A 15,492-nucleotide genomic window follows, 5' to 3' on the forward strand; every position below is an offset into this window, starting at 1 on the left:
CTTCGTTCCTCTACATCAAAAAGGTTTGTCATCCCCAAAATCAAACTATCTCGTATAGGCGGCATTAAAAACAAAAGCATTAAAAACGTGGCTATTTAGCATCTAGACACTCCACCTGACCTTAGCCCTATTTCAACATCTTCACTAATTTGCGCCGGGAAACCCTTTGTGGGTAGCTGCTGCGCACTAAAAATGCAATAATAATAATAATAATAGCTAGGTGCCCTTTGTCCAGGGAAAGTCTGATAATGTCTAGTACAGCCCCATCACTTTTTCTCTGCTGTATGACGCAAGAAAACAAGACTGGGAGGGGTCCATTGGGAAGTGGCTTTCTAGAGAAGACACGCTTTTTGTTAAACAGTGTCTATTTTGCAGAGAAAAGGGAGCAACTATATCGGCCTATAGTTAGCTAGCCCTAATGGGTCTCCCATAGGTTTCTTTAAGATAGGTCTGACTTGGGCTGCTTTCTACTTTGCTTGAAGAATTTCGGTACTTAGAGACTGGTTATATAGACTCGTAATCATGGGGAGAAGTGCTGGGGTAAGGGTCGCCATGATGTGGGGAGGAAATGGATCCTCTGATGAGCCTGGTTTGATTTTGTTCATCAAATTCAAGACTTGCTCAGAGGTAACTGGATTCAAATTCTCGAACAGGGTCTGATAGTTGGTGACTGAAGACGCAAGTGAGGACAATTCTACATGTGTGTGACCGTTTTAAAGAGTGCTGTGAATTTGGGGGATTTTTTTCCTTAAAGTGGTCCGCAAAATCACCGCAAAGAGACTGGGATGCTGGAATGGGAGAGGTGTAAGCAGTGGGTTTGGTGAAATCTTTTAGAATCTTATATATTTCTTTTGTTTTGGGTTTCCTGCATTGATAATTCCACTATGTGGATCTTTCTTGCTTCCCTAATGTTTTTATGGTAGGTGCCTAATGCTGCTTTATTGGCAAGTTTGTCAGAATTTGCCAGTGGTGCTGGCGAAATATACCTACATGTCAACCCTAAACACAAACATGCATCAGTCTCACCTTCAGGGCTCCTGAAACTGCACAGAGGTGACCAGGACAAGCCAATCCCACATGCAAATCACACAAGCAGGAAAGAGAGCAAATCATTGAAGGCTGCAGGCAGTCAGCGGATAACAGTGATGGAACTGGAAGGTGATATACTGACACAGTGCGGTACATGAGCATACGAGGTGCAAAGTACGCCCAGTGCACAGTGTCACGTAATACTAGCATGTTGCAGTTCCCATTAGTGGAATATACATATGAGTGGCATGTATTCACTATCTGGTGCCTTTAATTAAATGCCATAGAGTTGATTAACACCCCGTCAAACAATGCAGAACATGAAAAATGCTCCCTCGCTACACCACTTCTTAATGCATTTTTGTTTTTTAAGTTACATGAGGTTCCCCAGTCAAATAAAGCCAAATATAGGTGACACCGAAAATGAGTTCTCTCAGTGGAAGAAAACAGAAGAATAGGGAGGGAAGCTTTAAACAAGAACAAATGAGATGGACAATGAATGAATGAATGAAACAATTCTTGTAGATGCGCAGACTAAGCCCAATGGGCGTCAAGGCGCCTAATCAAATCAAATGCAGAAGCTAGCACAACTACGAAGTCCTATTTGCTCATGGGTAGGCCCTCTTAAAAAAAATAGGTTTTGAGAGCCTTTTTGAAAGACTCGATGGTCGGGAGCGTTTTTATTTCTGTGGGAATGGAGTTCCACAGCTGCGGAGCAACCACGGAAAAAGCTCTGGCGCCCCATCTGGCAAGTTTGAAACGAGGAACAACCAGTTGACAGAGTCCCGCAGATCGGAGGTTTCTTGTGGGGACATAAAGCATAAGAAGAGATCCGATAGCACTGGCAGGACCATCCTTCAATGCTCTGTGGGTCAGACAGAGAATTTTAAAAGCAATTCTGTGCTGCACCGGGAGCCATCTAATCCTGAGCAAGGGGCTGGCTCATAGCCCACTCTAAGTAAAAAAGAAATATTCATCAGTGTCCCCTCATTTGGCTTCCCACACAAACAGTGATGTCTGCAGTACTGCATAGAATGAAATCATTCTTGTTCTTGCTATCTGCAGAGACTAGAGATGATGAAAGGGGACATACTAGATCCTACACTGCCCATCTAAGTGTTATTATTTTACATGAAATATTCTGAACTTACTCCAGTTCACGAAACTGTGATTTTTCTAGCCTGCCTTTACCTACGTACCTCAAAAAATATCCCACACATGGCCTTAATTCATTCTGATGAAGACCCATGAAATACGTGTTGAAACGCTGTCCATGCAACAGGCAAGTAAACCAGTGAAAAATTCTGTTTAGATTAGGCCTGTTGGGTAGGAATCATTACTACTGTAGCAACAATTATATGTGTATTAAATTGGTCTAGTGACGTGATTTGTATGTATAATCGTTCTAATGTACTTTTACTTACACCATGTGAGCTCTTCAGGTATAAGCACTTTTGATATAATTTCCCTAAAAAGACATAATTTAAACCACTACTATCTTAGCTTCTTGAAAGGGTCAATAATACATTGATCTTTGGTTGCTGGTTGCTATGCAACAAAAATTGCTTGAGAATTATGTAATGTACATAAATAAAAAACAGATTCACTGTGTCTTTAACTGAAGCACACACCAGCATTCATTTGGGTTGAGCGGTATCGAGAGTAATGGCAATACAGATGAGGGCAATCAATGTAGAAATGCTGTAATTGTTGTGAGAGTTTTAAAATTGAGATGATCCCAATGACAAAGGACTTTCCATTTCAAGAAACTCTTCTTTTGAGGAACCTTTAATGTCGAAGCACTCAACATCAAGTAATTACTGGTGGTCGCAGCAGTGAACATTTTGGAAAAGCCCCTGACATACAGATAAATGATGTAGAACGGTAATCTCTATGCTGCAACGCCAACTCCCCCCCCCCCCCCCCCCACACACACACACACCGGGGCAACAAATACCTAAATACCTAGAAAAACTAAGAAAGGAAGCATGATACTTAACGATGGATGTGTCCATCCTAATGAGAAACAATTTACCCACAGGAAAACCGTACTTCACGTGGCACTGCCACAAGAAACAAAGGATACCTAGCTGGCTCTAATCTGAACAGGACACCCCTGCAACAATACTTACTGCTAATAAGGGCTGGGTAAATACGGATGGATAGACATTGTTAGCAATGGTGAAAAAAAAGTTAATTCCAGGAAAAAATAAAAAATGAAACATTAGTTCTTCACAATATCATTTTTGCACAGAAATAAATCTGAAAAAAAGAAGCCAATGTTCTCAGGTGTCCTCCACAGAATGGAAAAGAAAAGAAAAAACTTTTGGCTACAATTAAGTAATATTTTTTATCTTTTTAATATTACAGCAGTAGAGCAGCTACAAGTGTTTCTAACCCATCATCATTTCAGGTGCATCATTTGTACAGTTAATTAAAACCATTACAGAAGCGAATCTATAAAAATAGAATACAACTAGGAGAATGCACTCTAATGCAAACAGTAAATCCTTTATCCCTTACGAAGGATACTTTCAACATTATGCAGACTTCATTCAATATTAACGTGCAACTCACATGCCCCTAAAACCTTCGCAACATAGAGTGCAACACACATGCCTCTACCACTTCTTTACCCCTAAGGGAGAAGCATCTTAAATCATAGACTGCACAACACTCACCCTATATTGCATACCTCTAGAAGGTTAGCGTGCACCCCTCTACTGCATACACAACAGGACCAGGGGTATGTACTAAAACACAACTGAATACTCACCCCCTTCATCATTCACTACAGGACCAGGAGTACATTGTCACTTCATACCCTACTGCATACACAACAGGACCAGGGGTAAGCACCAAAAACACAGACTCATCATAACAACTAAATTCTCCACCCAGACTCTTCAGTCACATCTCCACATGAGACTCTAGCATATAACAACGTGGCAAATATACCCAGGTAGCAAAAACAGAAAGGCATTAATAAAAATACACACCGGCAATAAATTCAAAATAGCCATGAAAATATACATAGGCAGCAAATTAAGCATTACATTGAAAAATATCCACCAATAATATGCAAAGTACCCGGTGAGCGACCTCTCACCCGAACACAGTGCCAAAACTCCAGCACCAGCATGAACTCAATGTACAAGTCTTGTCCTTTCTCTATTCTGCAGGCACTCCAATGCATCATGGCCACTGAATGATCCTCTTGTCATTTTGTATACAGCCATTAAGTGGATAGTCTTTTCTTTATTTCAACTATTCTTGCAGTTCATCTCAGGTACCAGGCACGATTTACACTCCATTACAAGAAATCGGACCACTCAATAAGGATTCACCAGTTTTCCTTTTCCAATCTGTGCTACACAGTGCCACACGTTGATCAGGTCACTATAATTTGGTCCCAGCATTCCTTACCCCCCGGGTGTTGCCCTACTGATAAATGCCTCAATGCACACATAGGGGCTGAGTTGTGCGTGATCCTCATACTCCCTACAGTGCAACGCAACAGCTCAGCACGTTTCTTCAGACTAGGTCTGGCATAAAAGTGCACATGCGAGTAGTGCATCCTCCACCGTCCTGCTGTTACTATAACGTTCTGGGGCCTTCATAACAAAACAGTGCTGACACTCATTTGCGGTGCTTCTTCACTGCATCCCGTTGTCACAGCAACTTTGGCAACCCAGGCAACGCTGACTGGTTACTACCAGGACAACACCCACATGCCTGGCTATCTTGGGGTGACCATGCACAGCATTACTCACAAGCTGTTATTGTGTTGTAAACACATGCAGACCCGGCATCAATTCACATGCCGGTCACTCTTTCTTTGTGCACGTGACACTTCCCATGGCAACGCTGATGAGTTCTGGCACCCACCCGCTGCACAACAATACTTCAGTTTTGCGGCGATTATATTTAAGCCACAACACAATGCTCCCACGTACTCACAGCCCGGTTGGTTCCAAAACCGGACACATTACATCGCTAGCAAGCCCCCGACATCCACAAGATCACTCTCTCAACCATAACTATTACTCACAGTGTACCATAAAGTTGTACTTCAGCGCTTCTAGTGGCTGATACCACTCACTGTCAGTTCACTCCTATCCTAGATGCTGCATCTACACTGCTGGTTCACTCCTCACCATCATGCCCTTGCCAACGCGATGACACTCTGAATGTGCCAGGTTAAGTCTAAATAGCCTCACCAGGTGCAGCATCCTCACAGCTCAGCCCATTGTATCCAACTAACATTCTTACCAACCAAGCACTCATCTCACACACACACTGGCTGAGCAGCAGGGAATGGGAAACTGTGGAGAGGATCCATTGTAACAACACAGGATACAACACAGTTCAATCAATACTCGTCTGTATTATTTAGAATAGTTTTTAAATAAACGTGGTCACTTACAATCTAGATCTCAATTTACATTAATGACATCATTCTTACATACCAGGCAGAGTTGGCTCCACGTGGTCACACTTTCCGGCTCTTGCATTTTGAAGAAACAACAGGATTGACTGAAGACCTTTTTGCACAATTTCAAGTGGTGGAAACTCGAGAGGGCAATGCCTCAGATTCAACGCTTTCAGGGTAGTTACATTGCCTACAAAAATCACACAACTATAATTAAAACAGGGTTATGTTGCATTTTAGATGGAATATTTGACCTCTATTGGATAATGGAACACACAGAAATAGACAGAGAGAGATCTGCAAGGGAGATTTCCGTAATTTACAGAAGGCTGACAGATTTGTAATGCTGCAAATATATGCAAGAGATTACGTATTCAATGCAGACATGACATTAAATAACAGTTATCAAAAACGGGCTGATGTATGCCTATGACTGGCTATGTATAGGAGGCCTAATGGGTAGGAAGCTAATTACAGGATTAAATTAGCTATTGACAGATTAATGGCCAATGCCTGATAGTGCCAAACATTTCATACTGATTTTTGTAGAGAACAGTCCTAGCACATTACAGGACATGGTGTAATTTAACAACGTGTGGTAATATGTAAATACAATGAGTAAGAGTTGACTAATAGTGAATGTTTTGGTTCTCGAACATAAATTGTTTTGAGGGTTATAGAACATTACTGAAGTGGAAACCTGCAGTACACAGCATGTGGTGCATCTAAGAGGAAGACTACTTCTGTGGTGTCGAAGGCAGGGGATCTGGTCTGCAGTGGGTGCTATTGAATGACGGAGCTCCATTACCTTGGCATCAGCTGACATTGAACGCCTTCCAGAGGTGCCACTCTGAACACTCTGCACCTGCTGGTATGCTCACTGAAAGCACCACCTTAAATAACCTGGAATCCAATTAGAAAACCCATGCAAGCACACATCCTCCTCATATGCTTATAAGTGGCACCATAATGGCTGCCACAAACTGTGCTTCTCGACAAGTGTTAGGGCCATTAAAGGATAACACACTATTTGAACAGCATAGCAGGCTCCGTCATTTTACTAATCATACCTGGGTCCGATTTCCACAATCCCTTTTGATGTTTTAGCTTTCTAAATTCCCATGTGAATAATCCTGAACATATACACCCACTTCAGCTAGAATCCCCAAATTTTGTTTGTGAACTTCATTTTACACACCTGGATTACTGCTGGAAATTGCCATCTTTTGAGTCGTATTCCGCCCGATTTTTGCCTTTACTAACCTATTTTTGCTTAACCCATTTTTGTTAGCTTTAGGAGTCAGTGCATTTTCCTCCGGCTAATCAGTGGTAAAGTGCTTTTGTTCTCCCTTTCAAACATGGTAAAATTGGTATACATCTGATTGGTACATTTATTTACTTAATAAGATCCCAGTATGGTACTATATGTACCCACGGCCTGTAAATTAAATGCTACTAGTAGGCTGCAGCACTCATTGTGCCGCCCACTAAAGAAGCACAGTAAAACATATCTCAGGCAGCCATTGCAGCCTTTTTTAAACGGTCATTCCGACCTCGCAAAATCAATGTTTTTCCAGGCCTAAATCATTTTTTTTTAATACTTAGAAGTCATCCCTGAGTTAGGCCCTGAAGGGTCATAGGTCAAATGCATGGTATTCAAAAAGTAGGACATGCATGCCTGCTTACCTTGAACCTAGGACCCCAGAAGTGACTCCAAAGGTTAGTTGGCTGACCTCCTGTTTGAGCTACAGGGACACAACAAGCTTCCAGAGGCTTTCTCCGCAACTGCCCAGCTGACCAATACCAATTGGACCTGCATGGACTCTGCTGCAGTTCTCTCCTCGAGGTGGTCCTAAAACCCAACAGTGCCCCCCCAGGTCCTGGACCCTTGGCTGATGTTAAAGTGTACTTCTCCAACCTTAAATCTACAAGAACTGGACTCTAGGTGAAGAATCAGAAGTTCTGAGCTCTTTGCGACAAAAAGAATTGTCCCCAGTCTCCTCACAAATGGACTTCACTGAGGCCAACATGGAAACCGCATCCGACTGCTGTCGTGACCATCACAGATACAGACCCTGGACTTCTACTGAATAGAGCTTTTCGTGCCGACAACTGCTCCGCATCTCCCGCCACCGCAAAGTTCTGATCGCTGAGGCACTCCTTGCATTGACAATGAGCACGCCATGAAGTTTCAATCTTCAATAAATATTTTTTCAGTGTAGAAAGAAATTTAGGCTTCATATGTCCAGAAAAAGAAGCATGCTGATAAGCCCATTAAGTTTAAGTTTAAAATATTTATTAAGCGCACTTTCACCAGCGGTTTCATGGCGCTATGACCTGCAGATCTCCCGAGTGGAAATGATAAGGGAGGAACAACGTAACGAAGGGCTAACTAAAGGATTTGGTGAATAGGTGAGCTTTGAGTTTCTTTCGGAACTGGGGGTAGGGCGTTAGGGATCTGAGCTCAAAGGACAAGGAGTTCCATAAGACTGGGGCAAGGGTCGCAAACTTCGAACCCCCCCCATATTTTTCTGCGGAACCGGGGAACTAATAACAGGGATTGGGATGAGGATCGAAGCTCCCTAATTGGAAGATATGGGACAATCTCTGAGGCAATGAAAGCGGGGGCCGTGCCCAGTCGAGCCTGAAAGGTGATGGAAGCAAGCTTGAACTGGACACGTTCACGGACAGGAAGCCAGTGTAGGGATTTAAGGAGGGGTGTAACGTGACAAGATTTGGGAAGTTTAAACACCAACCGTGCGGCCTGGTTTTGGATCAACTGCAACCGCCTAAGACTGTATGCAGGTATACCAGCATATAAGGCGTTGCCGTAATCCAGGCGGGAGATGACCATCGCAAGGATAATCAGCTTCAAGGCATCAAAGGAAAAGAAACGAGATACCTTGCGGATGGTGCGTAAAGAGAGAAAAGAGGAAGAAACCACAGAACTAACCTGGGAGTGAAGGGTGAGGTGAGAATTAAGTTTAATGCCTAAAGTTTTAACTGAGGTAGAAGGGACCGGGGAAGAACCTAGGGAAGGGGGCCAAAAAAGTGAGGACCAGGGACTGGAGGCACCACCTGTCAACACCAGCTCGGTCTTATCTGGGTTGAGTTTCAGGTGGTTAAAATCCATCCAGTCCCGGATAAAAATCATAATAGACTGAAAATTAGGAATGGAAGCAGGAGAAGAAGAGAGATTGAAAACAAGTTGGAGGTCATCCGCATAGTTGTATACGGCGACCTCCATTTGTTGCAAAGCAAAAATAAGGGGAGCAATGTAGAGATTGAACAAAAGAGGTGAAAGGGAGGAACCTTGGGGGACCCCGCACTGAACCTTCCGGAAGTCCGCAGAAAAGTCACCCAGGCGAACCGCCTGGGTGCGGCCCCTCAGGAAGGAGGACAACCACACCAGAGCCGAGCCCCCGATCCCAGCCGCCCCGACACGGGAAAGCAAGATGGAGTGATCAACCGTGTCAAAGGCGGCTGAGAGATCTAAGAGGACCAAAGCCTGGGATTGACTGGTGTCCATGCCCTCCCTGAGGTTGTCAAGGACCGAAAGCACTACGGACTCCGTTGAGTGTGCAGGGCGAAAGCCAGCCTGGCGAGAAGCCAAAGCCCCATGCGCCTCCACAAAGGCGCTCAGAGCCTTGGTGACGTGACGCTCGAGCACCTTGGCCAAAAATGGTAGGAGAGAGATGGGGCGATAATTGGCGGGGACCGAAGGGTCTGCGCCAGGCTTCTTTAAGATGGGTAAAATAATAGCTGTTTTCAGTGGGTTGGGCACAACCCCCTGAGAAAGAGAACTATTGAGAAAGTAAAGAGGGGGATCCAGACAAGTAGTGTAAATGTGACGGAGGATGTGGGCGGGACAGGAATCCAGGGGGGATCCAGACTTAATGAGGGGAATTAATGAAGAGAGGGATTCCTTGGTCAAAAGAGGAAAGGCATTAAGCTGTCCTTGAGGTGGAGGACACTGAGGGTCCACGAAGGTAGGGGAAGGTAAGGGAATATTGGCTTTGATGGCGACAATCTTATTAATGAAAAAACTATTCAAGGAGTCACAGAGGTCCTGGGAAGGGGAGGGTTTGAGGGATGTCCGATCCGAAAATGCCAAATTGTGGATAATTGAGAAAATTTCTCTCGATTCGTTCTCGGCTGTGAGGATCTTGGAGGAGAAATAGGCCGTTTTAGCGGCCAAGATAGCTTTCTTATATTGAGCCAAGAGAGCGATAAACTCAGCTCTAAGAATGGAACAATAATTTCTCCTCCAGGCCCGCTCAGCGCGACGTACCTTAAGTTTGATAGTTTTAAGGTCATCAGTGAACCACAAATTGGCATCCTTCTCCCGCTTAGAGGTCAACCGCTTTAACGGAGCAATGGACTCACTGGCTGAAGAAAGCCACTGCTCAATAGCGTTTGCCTGAGCCAGAGTGGAAAGGCCTTGTAAGGTGGGATAAGAATCAGCTAAGAGGGCAGATAAGTTATTCGGTTTCACTCTGCTCCACGAGCGGACCCAGACATTTTTGGGGAGAGGGAGCCTGGTAGTAGAACTTATGGGGAGAGAAAAAGATATTAAATGATGATCAGACCAGGTGCAAGGTGAAATGAGCAGGGAATCTACCGGGTAGTTTAGGGACCAAATCTGATCCAATATATGCCCCTTGACGTGAGTTGGGGAATGAACGTGAGAAACAAAATTAAGAGATTGAAGTGTATCTGAAAACTCTCTTGAGGATGAACACTCTGCTGGGTCAGAGGGCCAGAAATTAAAATCACCCAGTAGTAAGACAGAAGAGTTATTAACCGTGAGGGTGGCCAGCACCTCTTGAAAGTCAGCAAGAAAACGTACAGAAGACTGGGGGGGGCGATAGATGAGGACACAAGTGAGGGGAGGGGAAATGGAAGTAGTGCGGATAACAAGGTGCTCGGTAGTAGCAATGTCTGGCAAGGAAAGCAATTGGAATGGGAAATCAGACCGGGCAATAACTGCAACGCCGCCCCCAGTTCTGCCAGATGGACGATCAGCCCGAAAAGCATAATAAGGAGCAGGAAGAGAGGCTAATAAGGCAGGCAGGGAGTCATCACTGAACCAAGTCTCAGTTAAAAAGAGAAGATCAGGTGCGTGGAGATCCAACAACACCGATAGTTCATGTGAATGAGCCACTGCCGACCGGGTGTTTAAATAATAAGCCTTAAGAGACCTGGCTATAACTGGGTTGACGTCCTCCTTGGGATGCAGGGGGGAAGTAGAGGACAAAGGTGGACAAAGGCAAGGAGAAGCAGGGGACAAACCAAAAGAGGAAATACGTGAGTGTATGGAGGCAGGTAAAAACCACGGACCTTGTAAATTGTGAAGTTGGGAGGAAGAGTAAGTAATGCTTTGGGCAGGGAGACTCGCCCCTAGCCCCGGTCGGCCGCGGACAGGCGCAGACGGGCTTAACTTAAGCGCAACTTCGGCGCGCCTTCGTCGCGCCCGCTGCGCCCGTCCGCTGCACCGCCGGTAAGAAGTGGCCATAATGTAGGGACACATGAGGGAGGGATTTCAACGGGGCGTGGCAGGGGGTGGAGGAGCCAGAGAACTGCCGCGCCCAGCACAGACCCATGTTGTTGCCTTGCAATTACTTTTGGAATGTTATTTATGCTGCCCATGCACTGGTGAGATTAGCATGTGGCATCAGAGGAGCCGAATCTCCTCTAATGTCATGATGATCTGAGTTAGAAAACCAGGATTATTGTCTGTCATTAGTATTTTAAGATATAAGAATATATTAGCTTCGCAATAATGGCGTTTGCAGCTTTATTGCCTAAGGAAGTCAAGCGTAAGTTACGATCAGACATTCAAAAACTGGCAGGAGCTATTCATTTGAAGTTGAGAATTGTCAAGATTGTGTAACATTTGCTCAGCCAAGGAATCATCAATCAAAGCCGGAAAACATCACGAAAACCCTCGGATTTATCTGGAAATCTTAATTACTTTCAGGAAGGAAACATCCAATGTACTCCTTTGGAAAATGTTCAAGAAGCGGGCTGCTTTTCTGACACTGGTTGTTGCCACAAAGCCAAAGATTCACATGGTTTACATATCAGAGATGCTAATGACAAATTAACATTCCACAGAAGAGCCAAATCTCTATAGCAAGAATGAAAATATCCATTGAAGTGAGGTATTAGACCCGCATTTTTCTGAGAAATATAACTTTGGAAGTGGTTAGGTAAAGTCTAATTTGCACATAATCTTTACAGAAAACAATTAAGCTCCTTGTAACAGTAAACAAGAACTAAGTTATTAGACCCCCTTAAAGGAGGAATGGGTGAAGGAAGACTTCGACAAAAGTAAACATAAGGAAGGGTGAGGGTGTTGAAAAAAGCTATAGGAGGAAGTGAAGAGGGAAGGAGGAGTGCCTTCATGAAGAACACCTTGGAATGAAAGGCAGAAAAAAAGTACAAAATTAACAAGCATTTGCAATGCAATAGGTCTCGGGTTAATTAAGTTTGAGCTATTGTCATTGCTAAATATTGCAACACCAACTGCAACAAAAGCTATTGGTGTTGCATTATTTAGCAATGCCAATAGCACAACCTTTAATAATGCGAGACCTATTGCATTGCAAATGCCCCTTATCCCACGAGGATCTCACAGCGGCCAGTCCATCCCAGGCCAGGGTGCTTCAATGGCCGCCTTCATCATCTTTCAGAACAAACAACCACCCCGGCGCTGCGAGTCTGACCACTATTGTCTTCTGACAGAGCGATCGATACTAGTGCATTAATTAAAGGTGCAACAGAGGCCGTGTTGTTAGAGGCCAACTGAACAGCAGCCCGGCGCGCTCCGCCTCCGTTGTCCTCGCGATGCCAGGCCGCGGTCGCTGCACGTGCAGGCCCGGGGCACATGCCCGGTCAAGAGGGTGCTCGTGAAAGTAGCTGTAGCTGTAGCTGTGAGAGGTCTCTTCAGGACTTGGTGGCGAGACTGCGTCCACTGGTGACTCGCTAACAAAGATATAATAACCCCTGGCCAAGGCCAATTAAAGAGGGCGGGGGCCCCACTTAAAGCCCTGCTTGCCCATTTAAAGCACTGATTGCAGGGTACTGATGGGCTGTTACCGCATGCCTTTGCCTAATAACATCATCTAGCAGCACAATTCCCGTAATAAATAGTTCAAGGGGGATTTGCAAGATTTTCTGGCAAAAGCTGGCTTTCGGTTTCAGTTTCTTCCAAACCAGCGAGCGATAAAACAGACCAGCAAGGTCGCTGTGATTAAGATAGCATAGTTGAGGCTGTAAAAGCACCTGGCGCAAATAAGGACTTCCATTGTAACAGCAGAACAAAAAACAGCCTTTTAGTAAAAATGCCCTGTTCCTTTCGGGAACTGATAAAACGCTCTCAGTTTATGCAGTTTCAAACAAGTGACGTGCATGTTTACATATTTTACTCTTGCCACTTTTCTCTGAAACCAGAAACGTCTTAATAAAACGTACGTCAAAACAGTGAAGCTTGTTTTACAAGAACGCGGTGGTTTTCTGAAACAGCACATAGGCACGAACACCACGGTCTGTTATTCGTAGTGCAGCTTGATTGCTGAATTCTATTCTTTCCATCTTCCAAATGTGTATGAATAAAACACGAAGTAAAATAAAAACAAGAAGAAAACAGAGCTGCTCCAGCAACGGGGAAGGAGGGGGCCGCTCAGCGAAGCTTTTATCAGCGCCGCGCACCTCTCTGCAGACTCCCCCTGCATTCCAGAGAATGCGTGCGCGATGCGATCCGGTTTGCATTGCAATGCTGTGGAGACAAGACCTGGCCGCGCGCACAACGTTATCCTATGGAGAAACGCTGCGCGCGGCCAGATCTCGTCTCCCTTCGTCGTTCTCAGACGCCTGAGACGCCGACTATAGTTCTCTGGCGAGAACGCGCTTTCAGCGCGTTACTAGCCGAGACCTAAAAAGGAGCATCGCAGGGTAGGGGAGGGAATTAAAGGAGTGTGATTAAGAGGTAACACAAAGGGTACCTGGCACACAACCATCTTTACCTTGTATACAACTTTCTGAGCATCCTCATTCTTATTGGTGATCACTCTGTACTTTTCTATTCTACAGATACCCTGAGTGTTCTACCTTGCTTGGACACAACACACATGCACAAGTTTAGTGTTCCAATGGGTACCACATCTCTTCTCATCATTTATTGTTTATTCTCTCCAATTAGGGGCTAAGGGTTTGCTGAAAGGTCTGTTCTTGTTGGTGCCATTCTGTGACTGTAAAAAACACTAGGTGCGGCTCTCACCAAGTTTGTGTTTCGCAAACCAAGATAGTGCCAAAAACATATGGGTGAATTCCGAGTTTGGTGGGAAGCCCTACAGACAAACAGAGAACAGTGCCCTTACCTACCATGATGCGAGATCTTTTCCTTCCTGGCAGGGATCTCTGTGAATGAGCATGGGGCTAGCTCTGCATTCATTTTTGTTCTGCAGAATAAAAATCACAAAGCGCAGGTTTAATTCTGCATAACAAAATAAAAATTTCCCGGATGTGACCAGTTTTCTACCTGCACACTAGGGGTATGTTATAATGTTCCTGCTTGGAACTGCCTTGCTTCGCAGAGCTATGCTTCTGCTATGCTTCTGCTACGGGACCCAATGGTGGATGGGCCACCAAAACATTTTTAACAATAGAGCCATCTGAGGATGAACCATAGGAAATCTAAACCTTTCTCACCTGTAAATGAGAAGGAGAACTGTTAGTTCTGAGGCAGGGCCTCACGCAACAAAAATTTAATTGACCCCCATAGCAACAGCACTTGCACTTGATCATCTAATTACCTTTATGTGTGCTATTTCCTGACCCGGTTCTGTCACCAATATTCTTCACTGCTTCTGACACATGCATGACTTTACACTTTCTAGATTAGTGGTACAGCCTTTTTATAGGGTTTGCCTGCTCAGCACTTGCACTGTGCTTGTGAAATCTCATATAATCAATATACATCTTAAAAGGGGATTACAATCAACCCTTACTTTTCATTTGTTCGTGTGCTTGCCAATTTGTTTTCCTTCGTTTCTGTTGGTTTAGCATGCTATTTCCTGTTGTTCTTCGGGTGTTTTTCTCATCAGCAGAGCTCGGCCCAAGCACTCCTTTTTAACTTTTCATCCGCTTTTTTCGACCCACTTAATTCTTTGTGAGCAAGCGTGTTTGCTGACTGCATGTGATTTGTACAGCTGTGCTTCTAAAAAATATTGCTCTTGAATATTTTAAACTTTTTGCATTTTGGTGTGAGTTCTTCGCATATTTTTAAACTGAGTGTTTAGCTTAGTAAGCAGTTTTTTGTGCCTCCCTGCTGTTGCTAACTGCTAACTTGCACCTCACGTTGGTGCCTCAGCCACAGATCCCTGCTCCCTCACAGCACAGCGAGGAACCTGTCTCTATTTTAGTTGTAAATAAAAATAAAGAAATCTATTCGTTTTGTACATTTATTTAAGACATGTTGCACAGCGGCGCTGATTGCTGTACCACATGGCTTGACGTTTTAAAAAAAAAAGCAATAACACCGACATCCGTGACCGTGTCATGGTGCTTTTAAAAAAAATCTTAAAAACATCCTGAACCACAAGAGCTAGCGGTGCTATGTGACATGTCTAAAAAACAGACAAAACCAATCGATTTTGTAGGGGCAAAAACGAATGGATTTGCCAATGCTTTTTGTATCTTGCAGTTTTAAGTCATGGCTATTCCACCCAAAGGTACTGGAGCGGTTTACGGGAGCATTAGTTACATTACACAAGGTCGCATTCATTTTTTTTTATAGGAACGTGGAAATTAAGTGATTTATCCAGAATCACAGACTGCCGAGGAGATGCCATGACTTGAACCCAGTTCCCCAACTCCAAAGTGGCACCTGTGACCGTAATGCCCAAACGTCTCTCCTTCCGTGCCTGGTGTGATTTGTTGTTAAATTACACCTTCTTCGGAGATTTGGTTGTTTTTACACTCACCCAAAGAAAAAGCGAGAACTGCACATTTTTTGTTGTTCTTTATAT

The 15,492-nt window shown here is 44.3% G+C and overlaps 1 protein-coding gene across 12 annotated transcripts in view; it reads right to left on the minus strand.

Moving 5' to 3' along the window:
• LRRC27 (leucine rich repeat containing 27) overlaps positions 1 to 15,492 on the minus strand; it is an 801,922-nt gene that overhangs the window by 354,826 nt on the left and 431,604 nt on the right. For all 12 annotated transcript variants that reach the window (XM_078643471.1, XM_078643467.1, XM_078643476.1 and 9 more), the window contains one exon: positions 5,499 to 5,651. In XM_078643471.1, coding sequence (XP_078499597.1) covers positions 5,499 to 5,651 — 153 coding nt within the window. The remainder of the gene's footprint in view (positions 1 to 5,498; positions 5,652 to 15,492) is intronic.

The sequence above is a fragment of the Lissotriton helveticus genome, chromosome 5_1 (assembly GCF_964261635.1).
Source record: "Lissotriton helveticus chromosome 5_1, aLisHel1.1, whole genome shotgun sequence".
In the NCBI taxonomy this organism is placed as follows: domain Eukaryota; kingdom Metazoa; phylum Chordata; class Amphibia; order Caudata; family Salamandridae; genus Lissotriton; species Lissotriton helveticus.